Source organism: Nestor notabilis, unplaced genomic scaffold, assembly GCF_000696875.1.
Source record: "Nestor notabilis isolate BGI_N333 unplaced genomic scaffold, ASM69687v1 scaffold11504, whole genome shotgun sequence".
In the NCBI taxonomy this organism is placed as follows: domain Eukaryota; kingdom Metazoa; phylum Chordata; class Aves; order Psittaciformes; family Psittacidae; genus Nestor; species Nestor notabilis.
The window spans coordinates 64,388-84,775 of NW_009924407.1; the positions used below are offsets into that span (position 1 = coordinate 64,388).

Here is a 20,388-nt window from a genome sequence, read left to right on the forward strand (position 1 = left end):
ATGTAATTGTGCTACCTGCAAATCAGAAGCAAAACAGAAGCCAAACTTGCTCCAGCAGCACTGGTCTCACACAAGCCTAGCAGCACCCACTAAGCTTTCTGTAGTCCTTCCTAACCCAATTATTAATCCCCAACAAAATCCTTGATTAAAAGAGCCTTTTGTGCTACATAAGCACACATAAGCCACTGGATTTTGCTGATGTTCCAATAGCTCAACCTTTGCACGATTCCTCCAGCTAAAAAGAGACAAAAAAAAAAAAAAAAAAAAAAAAAACGAAAAAAAAAAAAAAAAAAAAAAAAAAAAAAAAAAAAAAAAAAAAAAAAAAAAAAAAAAAAAAAAAAAAAAAAGACGAAAAAGTTCTTTAGTTTTGTCTGCTGTCTGTTCTTTTACCAGAACAAACTTTAACAGGCTGGATTCTGCCTGCATCAGACCCTACTTTGTCCCTACAAAAATTAAGCTGGAGTTCTTAAAACCATAGAATAGTTGGAAAGGACCTTAACATCATCTAGTTCCAACCTCCCTGGTTATGTTTATATTTGCAAATTTAGCTGCGTCTGGGTACTAGTAAACCTGGGTTCCAGTAAACCTGAGTTTACTAGAATGTAATCATCTGCACTATAAAAGCATTGTAAGAGGTATTCTGCTCTCACAAACACTTCCTAGAAATGGCTCAAGAGTTAGGATGTAGCAGACACAGCTTCCAGAGGCAGCCTGAAGCCATTTTACAATGGAGGCTCAGAGCACAGATGAGGATCATCCTGTGTCACTCATCCTTAAAGCCAAAAGGGACATTCAGCTTACACTTGCGTAAGTGCAATCTTAGTGTCTCAGACTTACATTGCAACTATAGCTCTTGCAATAGACTGGAGAGCCTATCCTGAAGGTAACGATAAAGCTTAATCTCTTGTACTTTCCATATCCTGTTCCAGTGGGTCATACAAAAAAATTTATCAATAACCCTAATTTTTCAACCACTCGTGGGTCGTAAGATGTAATCTCATCCTAGCCTTAACAAAACCTCAGTAAAATTTATTCAACGCAGAATACATCCTGGTATTAAATGATGCAGAGATACACCAAGAGCTTTAACCTACCTTATTCCAAAATATCTCCAGTCCCAATCTGAATCCCATCTTAACCATAATTCAGCTATCCATAAATGAAGCACTACAGACTCGAGGCCTACCAGGTACGTCAGCACTCAGACCTCATCAAAGCTCTTACCTTTGCAGGCTTTAGCTGTACACCTACCTTTCAAGCCTTCTTTCTCAGAACACTAAAGCTACCCACAGGCTGAACATTAACCTGGTAACCACACTGTCAGCAAAATTAACAGTAAGGGGCAGAACTTGACCAGAAGCATGCTTCAAGCTATCCCAGTGGGCTTTTTTCCTGCTCTGGTCCTAAGCCTGTCTCTTGCCATATAGCATTAATTCAAATTCAGCTTGGTAACAGAGCTACCCCTGTATCATTCAGTCTTGAAGTACTAATCCATAGCCCCGTCACAAGTTCCTCATGGAGCAGCCAGCACGAAAATAAGATCTTCTACTCATCTTGTCTCAAAACTGTCTCGAAACATAACCCCAGCCAAAAGCATGGTCTAGTGACATTAAAATAAAAACAGGAAAGCTTTTTTTGCCCATTTTGCTAATTAATATGTCAGAGCTCATAAAGAAAGACTCATCAGCTTTTCTCCAGCACTGCATCATCTGAAAGAGCTGGGTCAGCAGAGACCTCAGCAGACAGTCAATACATACTAAAAGCATTCTAAGCAGTAAATCAGAACACAAAAAAAGAATTTCTGAGGGAAAAAAAAATAAAAATAGCCACAAAGAATTCAGTACTTGATTTCAGTATGAGATCCAAATCAGGTTATATTTAAGTTACAACAGTCTTACCCTTCCCTATCGATAATATCCTCCTAGATGCCCTGAACTGCTTTTCTAAAAAGCTAAGAGTTCCTGAAAAACTAAGCTAAAGTTCGCTGATTTTTCATCTTTGTGAATTTTCAGGGATCTTCAAATGCTTGATCTCTAGTCTTTCCCAGAAACTGCCATCTAGGCTACACCAATACAGCACTCTAGTGCTTTTGCCAGTGGTATTGCAGTCCAGGAAGCCAACCGTATCCTGGGCCGCATCAAAAGAAGTGTGACCAACAAGTAAAGGAGGTGATCCTACCCCTTTACTCTGCTCTTGTGAGACCTCACTTGGAGTATTGTGTCCAGTTCTGGTGTTCTCAACATAAAAAAGGACATGGAGCTGCTGGAGCAAGTCCAGAGGAGGGCCACGAGGATGATAAGAGGGCTGGAGCACCTCCCGTATGAAGACAGGCTGAGAAAGTTGGGGCTGTTCAGCCTGGAGAAGAGAAGGCTGCGTGGAGACCTCAGAGCAGCCTTCCAGTATCTGAAGGGGGCCTACAAGGATGTTGGGGAGGGACTCTTCATTAGGGACTGTAGTGATAGGACAAGGGGTAATGGCTTCAAACTTAAACAGGGGAAGTTTAGGTTAGATATAAGGAAGAAGTTCTTCACAGTGAGGGTGGTGAGGCACTGGAATGGGTTGCCAAAGGAAGTTGTGAATGCTCCATCCCTGGCAGTGTTCAAGGTCAGGTTGGACGGAGTCTTGGGTGACATGGTTTAGTGTGTGGTGCCCCTGTCCATGGCAGGGGGGTGGGACGAAGTGGTATTTAGGTCCTTTCCAACCCAAGCTATTCTATGATTCTATGATTGTGGAAAACATTTGCTACACTAAGAACACCTGTAATCACTGCTGGAGTTTTTCACCCAGCAGAATGAAGGACAGGGCAGCTATGAGAACCAGAAGTCAGAGAAGGTGAAATACAGGAACAAATCTCCAGCCATCTTCCCATAGAACACACTTACAAGTTCAGGTTATGTCCAGACATGTCTCTAAAAATCAAATTGACTTTTTAAGGAACAAAAAAAAAAAGAAACCCTCCTGCAGTTGTGGGTGTAACATATAAAAAGATAGATGGGGCTTCCGCTATAGATCCTTCTAATGCCTTGGTCTTCTGCAGAATTGTGATAATGCTTTTCGAAATGAATAACACACTACTAACTCCTGCTGATGATGAATAATATGTAATATGTGAGGGATACAGGAGCTATACCAAAAGCTGAGACTATATGCTTGAAAAGCCACTGCCCCAGAAGGAACAGAAAGGATATTTCCCTAGAGACAATTACTCAACTGCGTATTTCATAGAACAAGTCATGTTGAAGGAGAGAAGGGATAATTGCATTGATTGTTGGTAGGTGATAATTAATTCTGTAGAGAAATAAGTTTAATTTCCTGAAGTCTAGGATAGGGTGGAAACTCTCTGTTCTGTAATGAGAAAATAATGGTGTTTTGCTCCCAGCACAAGAAGCTGCAATGTCTCCCTTAGTGTGTTCTTGGAAAAGGTACCTATAGGAAGGCAGCACAATGAACGATGTTAAAACATGGGTTCTGTGATGTGACTGAATGTCAGGAAAATGCTTATATGATACGTAATTCCAAAAAATATACAGTAAAAAGGGACCAGAGAAAAAGAGTATCATGTTCTTGAACAAACCTTTAAAGTAAACATCAGAATGCAATAATGAGAGAGCTGAAGCTGCAGCTTGATTCCTTTTTATGAAGGGTTAGGAAATGGAACACAGAAAGGGGAGACCATTTTTCAAAATAACTGAACAGCATTTAAAGTGGACAGAACCAAGAACAATCATTTACAAACCAACCTTCTCAGAAGTTAACTAACTCTTTTTATTCTGAAGGGGGAGGGGGGGGGGGGGAAAACCACCGGGGGGGGGGGGGGGGGGGAAATCCAACCTGTAGAATCTTTATATCTGTTCCTTAGGTGATCTATTGACCACTGAATTTAGTCAATGAAAAAAGATCCTAGGAACATGTAAGAGGTCTATGAAGGGTAAGTAAAGGAAACAAGCCAAACTTCAATAAGCATGGGTCCATATTTTAACATAAAATTTGTAGATGTCTTCAAATAGAAAACTTTTCAAAGCCACGGTTTTCAAGAATCTGGAAAAGCATGCAGAAGAAAGATCAAATGAGCCTAGAAGTGCTATCATAAAGCTTAATGTACCCATCACAACTGATTGCCAAAGAGTTATGATCTCATCAGATTTTCCTACAATATCCTTTGATAGCAGTGAATTCTACTGATCTTTGGAAAACTTCATGATATTGCAATGTTTGTAGTAATTTTTCTGCACAGGAAAAAACCAAGGGCCACCCTGTAGCTTCTTCAAGTTGACAAGATCATCTGAAGTTTTTACATTCTCAAAACAAAAGGTTGAATGAACTTTTTCTCCCCAGAAGTGATAATGTTACAAGACATCTGCACTACCCCTGATTCAGAAAGAAAATCCAAGAAGTTCACTGACGTAGAAAGATGACAAAAAGAAAGAATTTGTCTGCTAAGTTCATGAAAAGATCTTCAAATAAGGAAAATCCACACCAGGACACCCAGTTGCACAGAGCAGGAATACCATAAACAATCAGGAATCTTATAGCTGACCTTCCTTTACGTGAATTCAGCTTTTGAGTTCTATCAAAGGAGTGGAAAAAGGCAATGTACAATCATGCTACAAAGGGGCAGCCTGGAACTTCAGGGTTTCCAAGCATCAGAAGAGACTGCTGAATAACTTGAGTTTTCTAGAATGTTTAAGATGTCTTATGTCAGCTTATCTGTGGCTTATGAAAAATTACAATCTTATGTGACATTTCCTTGAAAGTTCTTTTAATACAAGAAGAGCAAGTTGAACAGTACCATGGTGTACTGTGCATAAGGTGCAGACCTTATTTAATATGTAGGTACAGTAATGACAGCAGTACAGACTAATTTTCTTTTATTTCTATGGCCTGAAAAGTTTAAGAAGAAGCAAGTTATTTCTACTACACAAGTACGATGAAAGGAAAAGGTCTGACATTCTTTTTTGTAAACTGTAGGTTTTTTTAATGTTATCTTCAATATTCCTGGTAATGGAAGTGGAACTCAGAGCAAGAAGAAAAAACAAGAAATAGAAATATTTTTCAAAATGTGTATTGTTTGTCTCCACACTCCATAAGACACATTGCACTTGCACTTAATTGAAAAGGCATCTTCTTCAGTTTACAACACCTGCACTGAAAAATAAAGTTACAGCTCTTCCTGCAAATGACTCAGCTACATGCACTGTTTGGCTGGCAAAGAACAATCCCTAATTCATCACTGTACAACTTGGAGTCAGTGTATACAAAGTAATGCCTTAATTTGCAACTCTTTCAGTCACCACAGTTTCTGTAAGCTAATTTAATTTACTGCCCATACTATTTCCAAGTTGCTGACTTTTTCCTCCAAAATAGGAGAAGTGCTTACCTGATTTGTGTCCGGCCAACAAACCAACTTTGCTTTCATCTGCCACTGGAGGAATAAAAGAAAAGACACAAAGATCAGAAACTTATTTAAATTCAAAAGCCTTTGAAATACTGTCAAATTATTTCAGACACATCACATGCTAAATCTTTAACTTGTAATTGTTTGTAAAAAGCCTTTTTTTACCTAATCCACCTGGGGGTTGCTTCAAAGTCCAAATATCTGAATCAAAGCCCACTGAAACCAATAAAAGGACTACCAACAGTCCTTGTGGGTTACAGATCAGGACCTCAGCACTTACACACTCAAAACTGAGTTGTCAGAAGAGCAATTGCATTTGTAAATAACTCATCTTGCCAGACAAATCACAGGGCATAGGAGAGTTGTAACATTTTCAGATCAAAGACCTCAACTGTAAAAAGAACCCAGATGTGAAAACCATCTGCAAGACATCTCACTGACTCACAGGACCCTCTCCAGACAATGAGGTCTCCCAAAACCTGATCTTTTGGAAGGCTCGTGCTTTTGCATATGTTACAATTTATTTTACCTGTAAATCGTACCTTTGTAGTATTTCACAACATCTTATAAAGGAAGATGTTTACATCAGCAACAGTTTGCACACAGACACTTGTGAGCAAATTCTGAATGTAACGAAAATTGTAATTTTTCTTTAGCAACTGTACTTCAGTTTATTATCATATATCTCAAGAAACTAATTAAAATACTCTCCCAGAGGGCTGAGGGAAGAACCAATCACCATTTCTTACAATGAATTCCATGCAAAAAAACAGTGCTAATGTAATGTTAGGGGTGATAAAACAAGCACAGGAAATGAATGTTAGGGTTGAAAGCTTATCCTTCAACTCTGCCTGCCCAAGCACTCCCTTGTATCATGCCTTAAAACATGATCTCTTTATGTGATAAAATAAATTGTCAAGTCATACCAGAAATACTATAAATGGGAACTTAGACAAGCTTTGAATAGTGGTCACCATAAAAAGTTTACACACAGGGTTACCAGCAATGATACAGGAATGTGTTATTTTCTACCCAGAAGAAAGCAGTGTTATTGACATTTAGGAGTTATTGACATTTAGGAGTTACTGCTAGAAAAATAATCACAGTAAATATTTTCTTATATTGTATCTCCACTTTTAGGGAAGCTGTTCCCGCCCCAAACCAGCATCAGATTGAGGACGGGGATTCACAACTAGAATCATGAATCCACGACTGGCCATGGTATCTCTTCTCTACCTTTGTAATCTAATTGTCAACTGATTATTGGTAGGATTGACATAGTGTAGTTTTGTTATGGGACATCAATGCTAATCAAGGAGGACTCATACTGTTTTCAGCATTATGCAGAAATACTGCAAAACAAAATAACAGTGGGGCTAGTCAAAATTAGAAATGAAATTAAAATCAAGGTGGTTCTGTACTCCTTGTCCTTTAACCTCTCTTCTAGGTTTTTCTAGTCCCTGGATATAACTATTTAGGTCCTTGCTACGCAGTTCAATCCTGTAACGTAAAAAGACCAGACTTTTGCTAGAAGGATAGTTCAACCTCCTTTCCTCCTCTCTCCTCCCAAATTTACCTCTAAGCAGAATAACCATGGAAAACTTCAGTCCCAAAGGTTACTGTTTTGACAAGTTATGATTGTGTGAAAACAAGGGATTATAATGGAAGCTGATTTGCAACCTTAATTATAGCAGTCACTAATAGCAACCACTGTAATATATGATAATTACTTAGAGTAGGTTATATTACAGTACATACAAGCTTTAAAAAAATAGATACCAAGGTTCACAGCATTTTTTTAAAACTATGCTGATGACGTGGTTTGCCTGAAACTAAGTTTTACATTATTAAAAGGGATAAATCCATTTAACTTAATCATACTTTACACACCAGCTTCACACACAAAAATTAGATTTTAATACTGGAGGGAAAAAAGCAAGACTAAAATGATTAGAAAATGAAAAATAATCTTACCAGAATACAAGGTTAGCATTATGAGTTTAAGTACACACAGAGAAAAATTGAGAAATGCAAAAATTAAAGTTTTATATCAAAGTTTGAGCAAAATATGTGTGCTCCTCCAAGGGGTAATTTTCATTTCATGGGATATTATGCTTAGGCAGTAACTTCTAGGCTGGCCATCTTTCATTAGACTGAACAGGAGTGGCACAGACAAGTCCAGTGGACAAAAATCCCACTCCTTCTCTTGTTTCCTCTGGGAACAAGAAGACAACAATAAAGAAGAGAAAGGCTAACGAGAGATAAATATATGCTAAAGTTGAGAACTTTGTAGCTTAAAATTTCATTTAGGAAGTATATAGCATGTCCTGTTTCACAAAATAGCATTTGAAAACACTGCTCTGCATGGTGTTAAAAATTCATGCAATCATTCAGTAATGACAAAAATAGTATTTCTCTGGCTATCTTCCTCAGCTTCTGAAAAAAGCATAAGCTAAGTGTAAATTTCTTTTTTAAGATTCTACTACTGTTCCTATCTTTGCAGAAAGGCACCTGAAAGATTTTAAACTGAGAAAAAATACTGCCTACTCTTAAAACCAAAGTAAAAAAATCTAATTATTTTTATATAGCAACATCAAAAAGTAATTACATTGCAACTATGAAAAACTCCAGCTCATATATAGAATATATCAGGAAAACATAAAAAAACTTCAATTAACTATCTTTATGCAGATACTAGAAATACTATATATTCTTGAGCTAGAATTGTTAAATCTAAAACATTAAAAAATAGGAAATCACCTAATTTGGGGACTGCAGACACAAAACTCAAACAAAAATCTGGTAAGTATCAATGCAAGGGAGTAAATACATTCACAAACAGGAAGACATTTCTTAAGTTGTAAATTAAATAAATACTTCACATTTTGAAATGTCCCTGGAACTCCTGGGGATGGTAGTTCATGAAGTTATTAATGTTTGTCAGTATAAAACACCCTAGCTCTTTTAAAGAAACCTCTGTAATTTAGAAACTGCATTTGCACCACAGAAGCCAGTTACATATTCACTGTCAGGTCTCAAAGTAATTGCTGAAATAAAAGTGACAGAAGTTCTACAGCTATTTAATAATAGCATGGACATTTAGGGGACTAACAAGACCACAGATTAGGAAAGATGGAATATTACTAGAACAAACAAATCTCTCCAGCTGATAGCAACCAAGTGGTAGTTACATTTTTTCCCTTAAACTATGCTAACGACCACAACAAATGGTAAAAACCCCCAACCCTCTATGCCATGAATAATGAGATGTATTAGAATTTCCTGTGGTAATATTCTGGAGTGCTGTTTTGCTTTAACAAAACAGTTGAAGCACCCTGTAATGCATCCCTGTGCTTCCACATTATCTTTTGATTGCCATTTCTGTACCCTACTCAAGATAACCCAGGTAGCCATTTTATTTGAATCGCATGACTTTCAATGGTTCAGTATACAACAAGACTTCTGTACTGCTTTGAAGTTTACTTAAAGGTCAGACTACTTCCTGTGATTTACAAAAGCACAAATCTATGCTGCGGGTAACTGTGCCCAGTTCAATCACTGACCATTATATTATTTTTCCCCAAACAAGGAGTTACCACTACTCACAAGATGCAAGGTACTACTATTCAACATAGTACCTCTTTTCTGAAGGATCAGTTTTGCACATGGACTAACACCTACTTAAAATCTTCTAAATGTATGAAAGTTACTTATATTTCTGCTGGACAAACTGACACGTACCTTTGAAGACCAGCTGCAGTTCTGCACTCAGGAAAGAAGTAAAAAGGATTAAAATCACAATTAATGAGAAATAATGAAAAGAAACACTGAAACATCAAAGAATTTCCTAGAAAACAAATTTCCTGATACCTTTTTATTAGTCTATAAGAAGTCCAATATAATTTTTTTTATTATACATTAATCAATTAACAAGGGCTGTATTTTCAAACCACATATATAAATGGTGCTTCTGTGCTTCTTAGAATCCATCAGTCTCTGTGGTATAAACACATGAAAATAAAGCTACAAATTGATCACTGTTTTTTCTGATTAACTATATCCTTACTCAGCCCTTTCATTATAATGAAGGCACAGCATCATCAATTAATTTTAGTCAATGATAGTGCCAATGACATAATTCTCCTGCTATTTTTATTTTCTTGGTGAAGCATTTCCCCATCTATGAGCGGCATAAATCACTTGAAGAAATTCTGTCAAATGTTGGCTCATAACCATCACTTAGAAAATGCTGCTTGCCATTCTAAGTTTGTCCTGTAGTACTGCATACAACGACCACAGGCTTTTACACTAACATCTACATAAGCAATAAAATGTATTAGGAAGGGTAAACTTGCACTGTCTTACAGTATTTCTTTCAGTGATTTCCTCTCCTCTCTCTCCAGCAACAGTGAAACCTCACGTAAGGGCCCATCTCTCCTTTTCTGGGGCCACCTGGTTATCCATCAGCGACTCAGTCTTGAAGGACTGAGTCCTTGACAGACTCCTGTTCACTTTAACATTGAAAAGCAGTGAGACTGGCAAAAGGCTTGCACAAGGACTAAGGATATATTATACTTCAGTGGTAAAAAACGCAAACCTTTTCCAGAATGGCATGCACCGCAACATTTGGGATACCCTGCTCAGCACAAAGACACAAATAAATCACATCCAAACTAAAGATTCTGGATTTGGTTTTCACCTGTACAAGGTTTTCTCTAATTAGATTTTCCACAGGAATTTTGTTAGAATTGATTTAGTACTTGAATTCAATTGTACTCAGAGAAGATCCCCAAGGGATACATCTTACGTGTCAGCACATGGGAATGAAAATGCCTAAGCTTGCATTCACTATTACTACTACTTGTTGAAGAACCAGTAGGACAGTTGATGCTGACCTCTGGAAGGGTTTTCTCCCAGCAGAAAATAACATTGTTTTACAATTTCCCAGCCAGTGTGGTATAAATTTCTTCACTCTCTTTTAGTGGCACAACTACTCATTCTTGAAGGTTACATTGCTAATTGAGGCCATCACAGCTTCTTTTACACTTCTGTTGTCTTCTCTAATCCTCTTTCACCTCTGTTCCAGAGAAACTGTACCAGGCTAAAACTGATCTAACTCCCCCGCTACACATCTCCTGCATGTCGTTAACACTTCTTCCCACCTCCTAGGGTTAAACTACAAATTCCTAATCTAATCTGTCATTCACTGGCTGAACATACTGATAGGGAACAGATTTAAGACATAGTGTAGGTAACAAATGTACAAATTTGTTTTTAAAAGTTACTTCATTATCATCTGTACTTTCTTTCTTATAGTAGCTATACATTAACCTAAGTGCCATTTCTCCCCACCACTTCATTAATCTAAATGCAGATTAACTCACTTAAAACTGACACTAAAGCAACATAAGAAAATACCACCTCAGCCATATGTTACCTTTCTCTTAGCTCTATGACTATAGCTTACATGACGGTTTGAGCCTGTTCCACAGCAAACTTCCTTTTCTTCAAAACCAGTCCAGGAAGTTGATATTCCTTCCTGCCCACTCTGTCTTTATGCCACAGCTCACCCTCCCCTCAATTGCATCAATATAGATTTGGTGTAAAACTGAGTAATGTTGTTGTTAAAAGTCTTCCTTTTCACACAGAATAAACCCGGTTTTAGTCTCATTTCAATTCAATTCACAGTGTCTCTATCACTTAATAAATTATTTTGTTTCATTCCCTACTTATGGATCCTACAAACAAGAATTTGAAAGTCACTTAAACTGAGGAAACTATGTTGTGTTCATTTATAAAAATTTATTCTGCAGAGTGGCCTCAGAAAATATACATCTTATGTGACAGTACTAAAAAGTTACTCATGACATAAGCTATAATAATTTTAAAATCTCTCTTAGCCCTTGATCCCAAAGACAATCACGGCTACAAGCAATACAGATTTTCCTAAACCCAAGACAGCTTTGGTTTTGAAAATTTCTTCTCTTCAAGAGATGATTTGTTAAATTACTGATATAAGTCAGTAAAATTGAAGACTGTTAGAACTCAGAGCCATCTTCTCCACTTCCTCATTAATGTTCTAATGAGTTTAATCGGCTCCTAAAGGCAGTTCTGAAGTTGATTTCCACCCAAAGCAATCTGATAAATATTCCATACATACAACATGTTTAACAAAATAATGATTTTAAAATACCAAACGACTTTTTGTTCCACTAATACCGCAATTCTCATTAGGGACTCTCCAAAATGTAGTCTTTTAATTGTTTCTGAATCAAAATATTGATTAATCTCAATCAGTTCTGCCTGGCCCTGATTTGGTTATGTTTCGAGATACTAATTTCAATATCGAAAATTACACTCAGAATAAGAATAATCTGGCTCAGGGCAAACCACAAAGTAGCTAATAGCATCTTGATTGCATTTTCCACATACTTCTGGATGTGAAACCCTGGTTTCTCTTTTGTTTAAGGTGTTCTAAAAGTATAAACTGTAATCGAATACATCCCTTCACTAACAAAGACATTAGTATTTAGTTAAATATTGGCTTCCTTGCAGAATACTCCACACCTTACATCTTGCATATTTACTTGCTAATTATTCCTAAACACATTAATAAGATAGCCGGTATCTTTCACAAATAAGCCCTAAGGTTAAGGGACTCTATGTTTAATGATGTTTTAGCAAATAATATTTTATCCACATTCGAAATCAAGTAAAGGATATTTCAATTTCTTCAGGCTGTAGAGCTTAATCAGTTAAGATCTACGGGTTTTTGCTTTTTATCAGGAAAGGAATGGGAGTTGAGCAGTATCTTGGGATAGTGGTCATGGGTTATTATACCAACATCCTCAAACATAAATCTACACAGTACTTCGCCTGAATTGATACACAACAAAATTACTATATACTCATACGATTCAATTTCACATTGCTTCAGGTTAAAACAAGCCACACTTTCATGTGTTTGCATACAATTCCCATGGCTGTGGTTTTTACAGTACATTAATGCAAAGCCTAAATCACTCCTGTGCATAAAGATTTATGGAAAATAGGGGTGTTGGAGATAAATAATAAAACACCTTCTTTCCTTTCTTTTTCTTAATAGCACACCCATTTTCACCTTTCAATACAACATTTATAAAAAAAAATCCATATTGCCATTCAGTCTCCACAAAAATTACCTTTTTAATAGTTATAAAAAAAGAACAAACACTACTAAAAATGGATTCTGATGAATTATCGTACAGAAATTCTTCTCTATACAACTGTGGTAATGTATGGGAAAATGTGTGTGTATAGAAGGTTGTTAAATGGAAAATCATCCTTCCAATGACTTGTATAGAAGCCACTGATCTCTTCTTCATTTTCAATCTGTCATTAAGTTTCAAAAACAAAAGCGTACTGCTTCATTGGGAAGGGACAACACAACATGTATTTGTAGCATTTCTGATTTTTTCTTATTTTTAACTATGCTGTAAGCACAAACTTGGCATACAATCTCGGTTTGGTCAGTACAGGCATGCGCTCAAAGTCAGATTTTGTTTGGCCCTGCACAAATTCTTGAAATCACAGTACAAGGAGAATCTTTGCTAACACATTCAAACACCATCAATCCATAACAAAAAGAAACATGCAACTGAGTGGACGTGTCAGGTGCCAGGATCAGCAGAAGGAAGGGGGTGGCTACGCTCTTTTATCACCACCAGTTCAAAATAAAAGTAGGCAAGACACAGGATATGAACTCTACCAGTGATCCTGAAAGTGCTGTCATTATCTCAACACAGCAGCAGGAAAGAACATTAGGACTTATAGCTGATATGGAACTAATCTGTACCCTATTACTCTGAATGAAGCTGTAAATTTTGAAAAGACTTTCACCACTGTGGAAATCATGGATGTTAAAGCAGGGAACTGGTCACCCTACCTCCATACGCTTTGCACAAGGACATCATCACTATCACTGTAGTTGCCTTTTTGTAGTTGGGTGTTTTAATGCTTATTTTCTACAATCGTAACTCAGTAACTCACACGTGCCACAGATTATTTACTTACTTATTTTAAAATAGATTCAAGCAAAAACTACCTCATCTGCAAATAACTTGAGTTCTTCAAGTACGCCACCTCTAGACAACGGAACTTTCAGATTCATGCTATTTGTGAACTCAGCAGTTGAAACCTATGTCAGTTCATATGACTCCTGGCATGTGCATGGTAGCATAGAGCCCTGTCTAAACAAGTTGGCAGTGGTTCATGCCCGTTGCTCCTGTCCAGCTGTCCAATCAACAATCCAGAAATGCACCAAGAGTTAATAAATTAAACCATACCTGTCCTACTGGCAAGTAACCTACACTTTTGCTGCATGTGCCAAGTTCCTCTCATTGCAAGATTTGCTCTGGAGACTGACAATGACAAATTGATGCAACATGTAAGCAGTGCTGAATACTTTTTGATGACCCATCCTTATTTCCTGATATTAATCACTGAGGATATTAATTTAGAATAATTATTTTGTAAATAAATGTGACTGGAAAACAGACCAGGCACTCAAAGGTTTATCATAAAAAAAATCTGAAAAGATAAACATCAGTGTTAAATGGGTTTCCATTGTGAACCCATGTAATTATAGACTAGTCTTTACTTAAGAGTTTTGCTTCTTTTGATTACATTAACCCTCATCAAAGCCAGAAAGACCCTTACTGTACAATTTCTTTAGCTCCCTAATTTAGTGATTTTTTTATTTATTCATAAGGTTCACTATTTGTAGAAATTGTTTGGATTCTGGGGTCTCTAGTGTTTAAAGTTTTGTTACCTACCTTTGATGATCCTTCTGATGGTGATGCCATTATGTAATCCATGCCTTTGAAATCTCATAATTAGGCAACAGATGCATTATATACATGTCAAGGTGAAGTAAAATGTTTTGTAAAGTGAAGAGCAGTACGGATTTCACATTCATGCCCTGTATCACACTAATTCTGTATCACACCTGATTCAGAGACAACTTGCTTTAAAAGGAAAGAAACTACACCTAAATCACATTTGTATGGCCTCACAGCTCTCCTTCTGAACTCCAGTTCCTTGATTTTTCTGTTCATGATGTTAGATTTATTTTGGAAGGCATTGGCAGAACTTGAGATCAATAGAAAATAATAATTGGACAGCATCCCATGAGGACTGGAAAAAGAGGGCCTAGCAGTTATACAAGCATTTTTAGATGGTGTTCACCTCCTCTTTGTTACCAAATCTGCTCCACAGATCCTCTGTGATGCTGAACAAATCTCTCTGACAAGCTCAACTCTGCGCTTGGAAGATGAAGACAGCAGCACTTTTCTTATTTTTGGTGGCAAACAATGCACCAAATCAGTAATGGATACACAGCTCCATGTTGGGATGTGAAGTTACTGTGTGTCTTGACTGCAGTTAAGTAATAAGCAAAATATAAAAACAAACTAAGAAATAACTTTCCTTCCCCAAAAATTCATTTTGGAGTGTGCACTACATGAATGCTCTATGTGAAAGCACAGTTTTATATAACAAGTTATTGGGATTTTTATTTGCATAAGAAGCATTTTATATTGCAGTTACTTCACATAAGATTTTCATGTTCCTTTTCCTTTTCCAGCCAGAAGCTTCTGCTTAAAATCTTTCAGAAGGTGGAAAGTTAAACATGATACTTCACTGCTTGCTAGAAAATAACTGCAAAAGGTCATAACTTTCATATTCCTCAGTTTCTTCATTTGCCAAGCTACGTGCAAGCAATTTTACTTCATCTATTGTTATTTCTAAACACAAATGACTGCAGTTTGTTCATAGTCCCTCCAGTTCTTTACATGATTATCTCAGGTAATAGATTTACTTTCACATCACTACATACGACAAGGATAAAACATCAGTGTTTCCAATCAGACTAAGTATTATCCCTTTTGTTTTTTATTTGCATAGCAGAAGGGGCATTTTCGACAGCTACCTTCTATGAGCAAGAATTTTTGAAAACTCTTAAAAACATCTTCGTACCCAACTCTTACTTAATTTTTTTTGCACCTAATTTCATTTTAGTTTTTAACCACTATAATTTAGTGACTCATATACATTCTTAAAGCATTGTTTCTGAGTGTCAAGATCAGTGTTTGCTTATGCAAACTTAAATCTCAAAAAATAAGTGAATACAGACCAAGACAAAAGGAAGTACAAATTACCTGGTAGTCATGGATATGCTCTCAAGCACTTTCCCATTGCCTAATTTTACACTGGTGCTTGTGAGCATTCTTTCTAGTGACTTCTTTAAGAGGTATAGACAAATCTTTCTAAAAGACAACTCAGTAAAGGTGAACATTATTTTTTCTAGTAGACTACATACAAAATATGTTTTGACTGTAAGTCTGTAAAACTCACTCCTTTGTTGAGGAGCATTTCCATTCTTAAAAAAATATGTTACACTCTGTCAAAATAGTGGAACAGAACTGCAAAAGGATGAGTATCTAGTCTGGTCATGCAGCAACTTTAAAATTCTGCCTTAAGAACTACCCTAAATGAATTCTCACCATTCTTATCCTGCATTAAGAACTGTTTTACTTATCTTACACTCCATTAGATTACACACATATTATGTTACATTAAAATATTACATTAAGATGACAATAGAAATTAACAATACAAAAATCTAAGACCAGTCTAGAGCATTTTGGGGAGGGAGAGAAAAATCAGCACCACCAAAAACCTACTTTGAAACCATATATGAAATTAATCATTTTCTATTACTGGTGTACAAAATTTGATCCAATAAACCACACAAATCTATGATTAAAGACATCCTAATAGGAGGTCTCAGTTACCCTATCAACACTTGAATTTGAAAAAAAAACAGATAAAGAGTGACAAAAAGAAGAATTAAGAAGAAAAAGAAAAGCTTATTTGGCTTTCTTTGAAGCTTAAGAACTTTGTGAATTTTTCCTTGAGGTCTCATTAAAACATGACTCCCTTTTCAACTGCAGTAACTTCAATCTTCCACCTGCAATTGCCTTCCCAATATTGAAAGAACCCCTTACTTTCTGCTTCACCCACCCTGCAAGCTTTTCTGCACAACGTTGACCATAACCTTACCGCTCTTATAAAGATCTACTGCAACACTTTGATTGCCTGTGTTTGTCATTGTGAATGAATACACAATTTATCTTAGGAAAGTTATAGCCTTTGTCCAGTGTAGTTTTGCAATCATTCATATTCTATGCGGAAATGGCTTTCGTTATCGCTGTTTTGCTATATTTTTTAGACATATAAAACTTGTACAGTAATTCTTTCTGCTCACTTTTACAAGCTCTTTTTTCAGCTTAGATTTCAATACGAAGGATAGAATGGCCTCTAAGGAAAGAAAAAAACAAACCCTTTCTTCAACTTTAATAAAAAGGGTACTTGCAACTAGATGCTATAGGAGGCTGACCACTGTCTCTATCACTGTAGCTCCTCTGCAGAACTTACTCCCTGATGTTTGTGTTTCAGAAACAAAAGCAAGAAACAGAGATGGTGCAGATGCGCTAAGGCTAAAAAGCTGACCTATATGTCACCCCACCCCTTCTTACCGAGATCCATGCTTTTTGAGGCTTTCAGATTAATTGATTCAGACTGTTTGGCTGGTGTCAAGGATCTGAAGTTGATGTGCTGATCTGTTAAATGCACTGCTGAATTTATTATAGGGCTGCAGGGAAAAAATAAGAAAAGGATGTGTAAGATATTTAGGCACCAGTTCAAAACACAAGTGAACTAATTAAAGCATGTACAGATAAACATGTTTCTTCTTCCAGTTGTTTACAGCCATGCATTTTAAAATAAGTTATTGATCCTCAATTTTCTTTTCTGAGACATAACATCTCCAGTCCCTAGTTTTTTATCACAGATGCAAATATGAATATAAATGCTTAACAGGTTTTAAACAATTCACCTTTTATTTAGCAGAAGAAGAGGAACATACCACTGCTTGCTCATTTGTTGTTTTTGGTTTGGTGTCCCAACCCCAGCACTTTGCTAATCTATTTAATCACTGCATTTCCATATAACATGCTACAGAAAGTTGGAAAAATACTGTCAATGTACCTAGCTCAATCCTACTTCATCTGCTAATATAAAGTTATTTTACACCCTTGCACCACTTCTGCAGAGTGCAGAGGCTGGACATCTTAAAGGTGCCATAACATTCTGAAGAATTCCAAGGAATTGTGTTCGGGGTCTTTTTTTTCTTGTTTGTTTTTCAACCCAAACCATTCTATGATTGAATTTTGATAGGTTGAAATGATGCCTTGCTTTGAACCCTGTGCTACTTGAGACAGACAAAGTTTATGTCATCATGAGACAGTATATGTCATTATTTGCTCTCACAATACCCCACTTGGAGTACTGCATACAGTTCCGGTGTCCCCAGCACAAGGACATGGAGCTGTTGGAGTAAGTCCAGAGGAGGCCAGGAGGATGAGAAGGGTACTGGAGCACCTCCCTTATGAAGACAGGCTGAGAAAGTTGGGGCTGTTCACCTGAAGAAGAGAAGCTATGTGGAGACCTCATAGCAGCCTTCCAGCATCTGAACAGGGCCTACCAGTGACTGTAGTGGTAGGACAAGGGGTACTGGGTTTAAACTTAAACAGGGTAGATTTAGATTAGACATTAGGAAGAAATTCTTTATTGTTTGGGTGGGAAGGCATTAGAACAGGATGTCCAAAGAAGTGGTGAATGCTCCATCCACGGAAGTGTTCAAGGCCAGGTTGGACAGGGCCTTGAGCCAACTGTTGATAGGTTGAAATGATGCCTTGCTTTGAACCCTGTGCTACTTGAGACAGACAAAGTTTATGTCATCATGAGACAGTATATGTCATTATTTGCTCTCACAATACCCCACTTGGAGTACTGCATACAGTTCCGGTGTCCCCAGCACAAGGACATGGAGCTGTTGGAGTAAGTCCAGAGGAGGCCAGGAGGATGAGAAGGGTACTGGAGCACCTCCCTTATGAAGACAGGCTGAGAAAGTTGGGGCTGTTCACCTGAAGAAGAGAAGCTATGTGGAGACCTCATAGCAGCCTTCCAGCATCTGAACAGGGCCTACCAGTGACTGTAGTGGTAGGACAAGGGGTACTGGGTTTAAACTTAAACAGGGTAGATTTAGATTAGACATTAGGAAGAAATTCTTTATTGTTTGGGTGGGAAGGCATTAGAACAGGATGTCCAAAGAAGTGGTGAATGCTCCATCCACGGAAGTGTTCAAGGCCAGGTTGGACAGGGCCTTGAGCAACCTGGTCTAGTGTGAGGTGTCCCTGCCCATGGCAGGGGGGTTGAAACTAGATGATCTTAAGGTCCTTTCCAACTCAAACCATTCTGTGATTATATGAACTTCAGCATGTTTACACTTTTTTCCTGCACTTGCAAACTTCTGCATTTGCTAAGGAAATTAAAGCTTGTAGCGCTAAATGCTAAAGTAACATTCCCAGTTTATAGTAAAGGATCGTTCAGGTGACTAAAAGCAGTGGCACAAATGTTTACAAAATAAAAAGTGATTTTAAAATAAATTTGAACTATTATCACAACCACTAATGATGAATTAGCACTGCAACTATTAAGTACAGTCAAAGTCCAACCTATGATTATAATCCTCATTCAGCAGATCCTCACTGGGATGTGGTGGGAGAGGTGGGGGGGTTTCGTTTTCACCACTGCCATGATCAGACACTGGCAACTCTGAAATAAAATATAAAAAAAAGGTTAAATAAGCTGCAGAAACAAGTACATTACACCATTTCACTGATCAATGACTGGACTAGGCCTCAAGAATGCTGAAGTGAGTCACAAATTATTCAAATCCCTAAACTAACTAAACTAGAATTAAAATCACACGAACCAGAAAATACACCCCTTGGGATTTCCTGAAGAGCTGATTTTCTGATTTGCATATGCATAATTAAAGGTAAATATAGGGAAACTTTGTGCTTATAGTGAAGTTGAGTACAAGGCACAAATTGCTTTACTCCATTTGAGTGGATTTTCACTTATACATAGCTGCATGCTAAGGTGACTGTAAGTTCATGCCTTCATTCACTCTGATGCGGACCATTTACCACTTTTCATGTACAGAAGAGAACCGCATTCTCAGCAAAGAGTTCCGAACAAAAAAATATCTGTTACCCCATGGCAAGAGAATAAAGAGGCATTTCTGAATTTCAGTCTTCATTTTTCTACCATTATGCTAATTCCTTCTTTACCTTTACAAAAGGCATTCAGCTGACACCAGAAAATTACTTTGGACCAAGAGAAACATAAGCTACCCAGTTAAACCATTCAGTGGTTTGTTAAGCAACATTTACACACCTGCACTATTTAATGTAACTGCTGTGCCTGCTGTGGACCAGTTTGTTATTGTCCTGTAAATTCAGTTCTCAATCTAAGGTCTAATCTTACAAAAAAGTCACCACATTTTGAAATGTAGATCATGTCTTCACCCCTCTGAAACCTTAACAAGAACACACTTAACAGTTCTTGGGTTTCAATGGCAGGTAAGCAATGTAACGGTACTGCATGTGGCCTGTTCCCTTGCATTGAATGTTGCTAGTCTTTTTTGCACAATCCTACATGAAAGTACTAATCTAACTTGAGACAAAAAGGGTATATAAGGAGGGGATAAAGGCAGAAAGCAATAGGTTATATTTATCAGGTAAGAGCACTGAGGTAGTTCCCAAAAAGCAAACAAAATACCCCAAAGAAAACCACACTATTAGCTCAGGAATCCTATAAAGCTCCTATTGTCTGAATAAAAATCAAAGAACCATAGAATGGTTTGGGTGAAAGAAATAGCCCAAACTCTGTATCTCAGGAGAAGTGAGAACATCAGAAGAAGAAAGTGAAGGTGAGCAGATGAGGAGAAAAGTTCAAACAAGACCTTAAAAAAATATTAATTGCAGTCTGATGCAGAAAACAGGTATGGAACCTGACATATATGCACACTGGCTTCGTGCATTATG

General features: G+C 37.3%; 1 protein-coding gene across 1 annotated transcript in view; it reads right to left on the minus strand.

Annotated features, from left to right (window-relative positions):
* Window positions 1-20,388, minus strand: part of PARD3B (par-3 family cell polarity regulator beta) — a gene marked incomplete at its 3' end in the record, with an annotated part of 142,442 nt that overhangs the window by 26,759 nt on the left and 95,295 nt on the right. Inside the window, exons 14-16 of the mRNA XM_010012593.1 lie at window positions 19,012-19,111; window positions 16,972-17,087; window positions 5,378-5,422 (exon numbers count right to left, since the gene is read on the minus strand). Of these exons, the coding sequence (XP_010010895.1) occupies window positions 5,378-5,422; window positions 16,972-17,087; window positions 19,012-19,111 (261 nt within the window). The remainder of the gene's footprint in view (window positions 1-5,377; window positions 5,423-16,971; window positions 17,088-19,011; window positions 19,112-20,388) is intronic.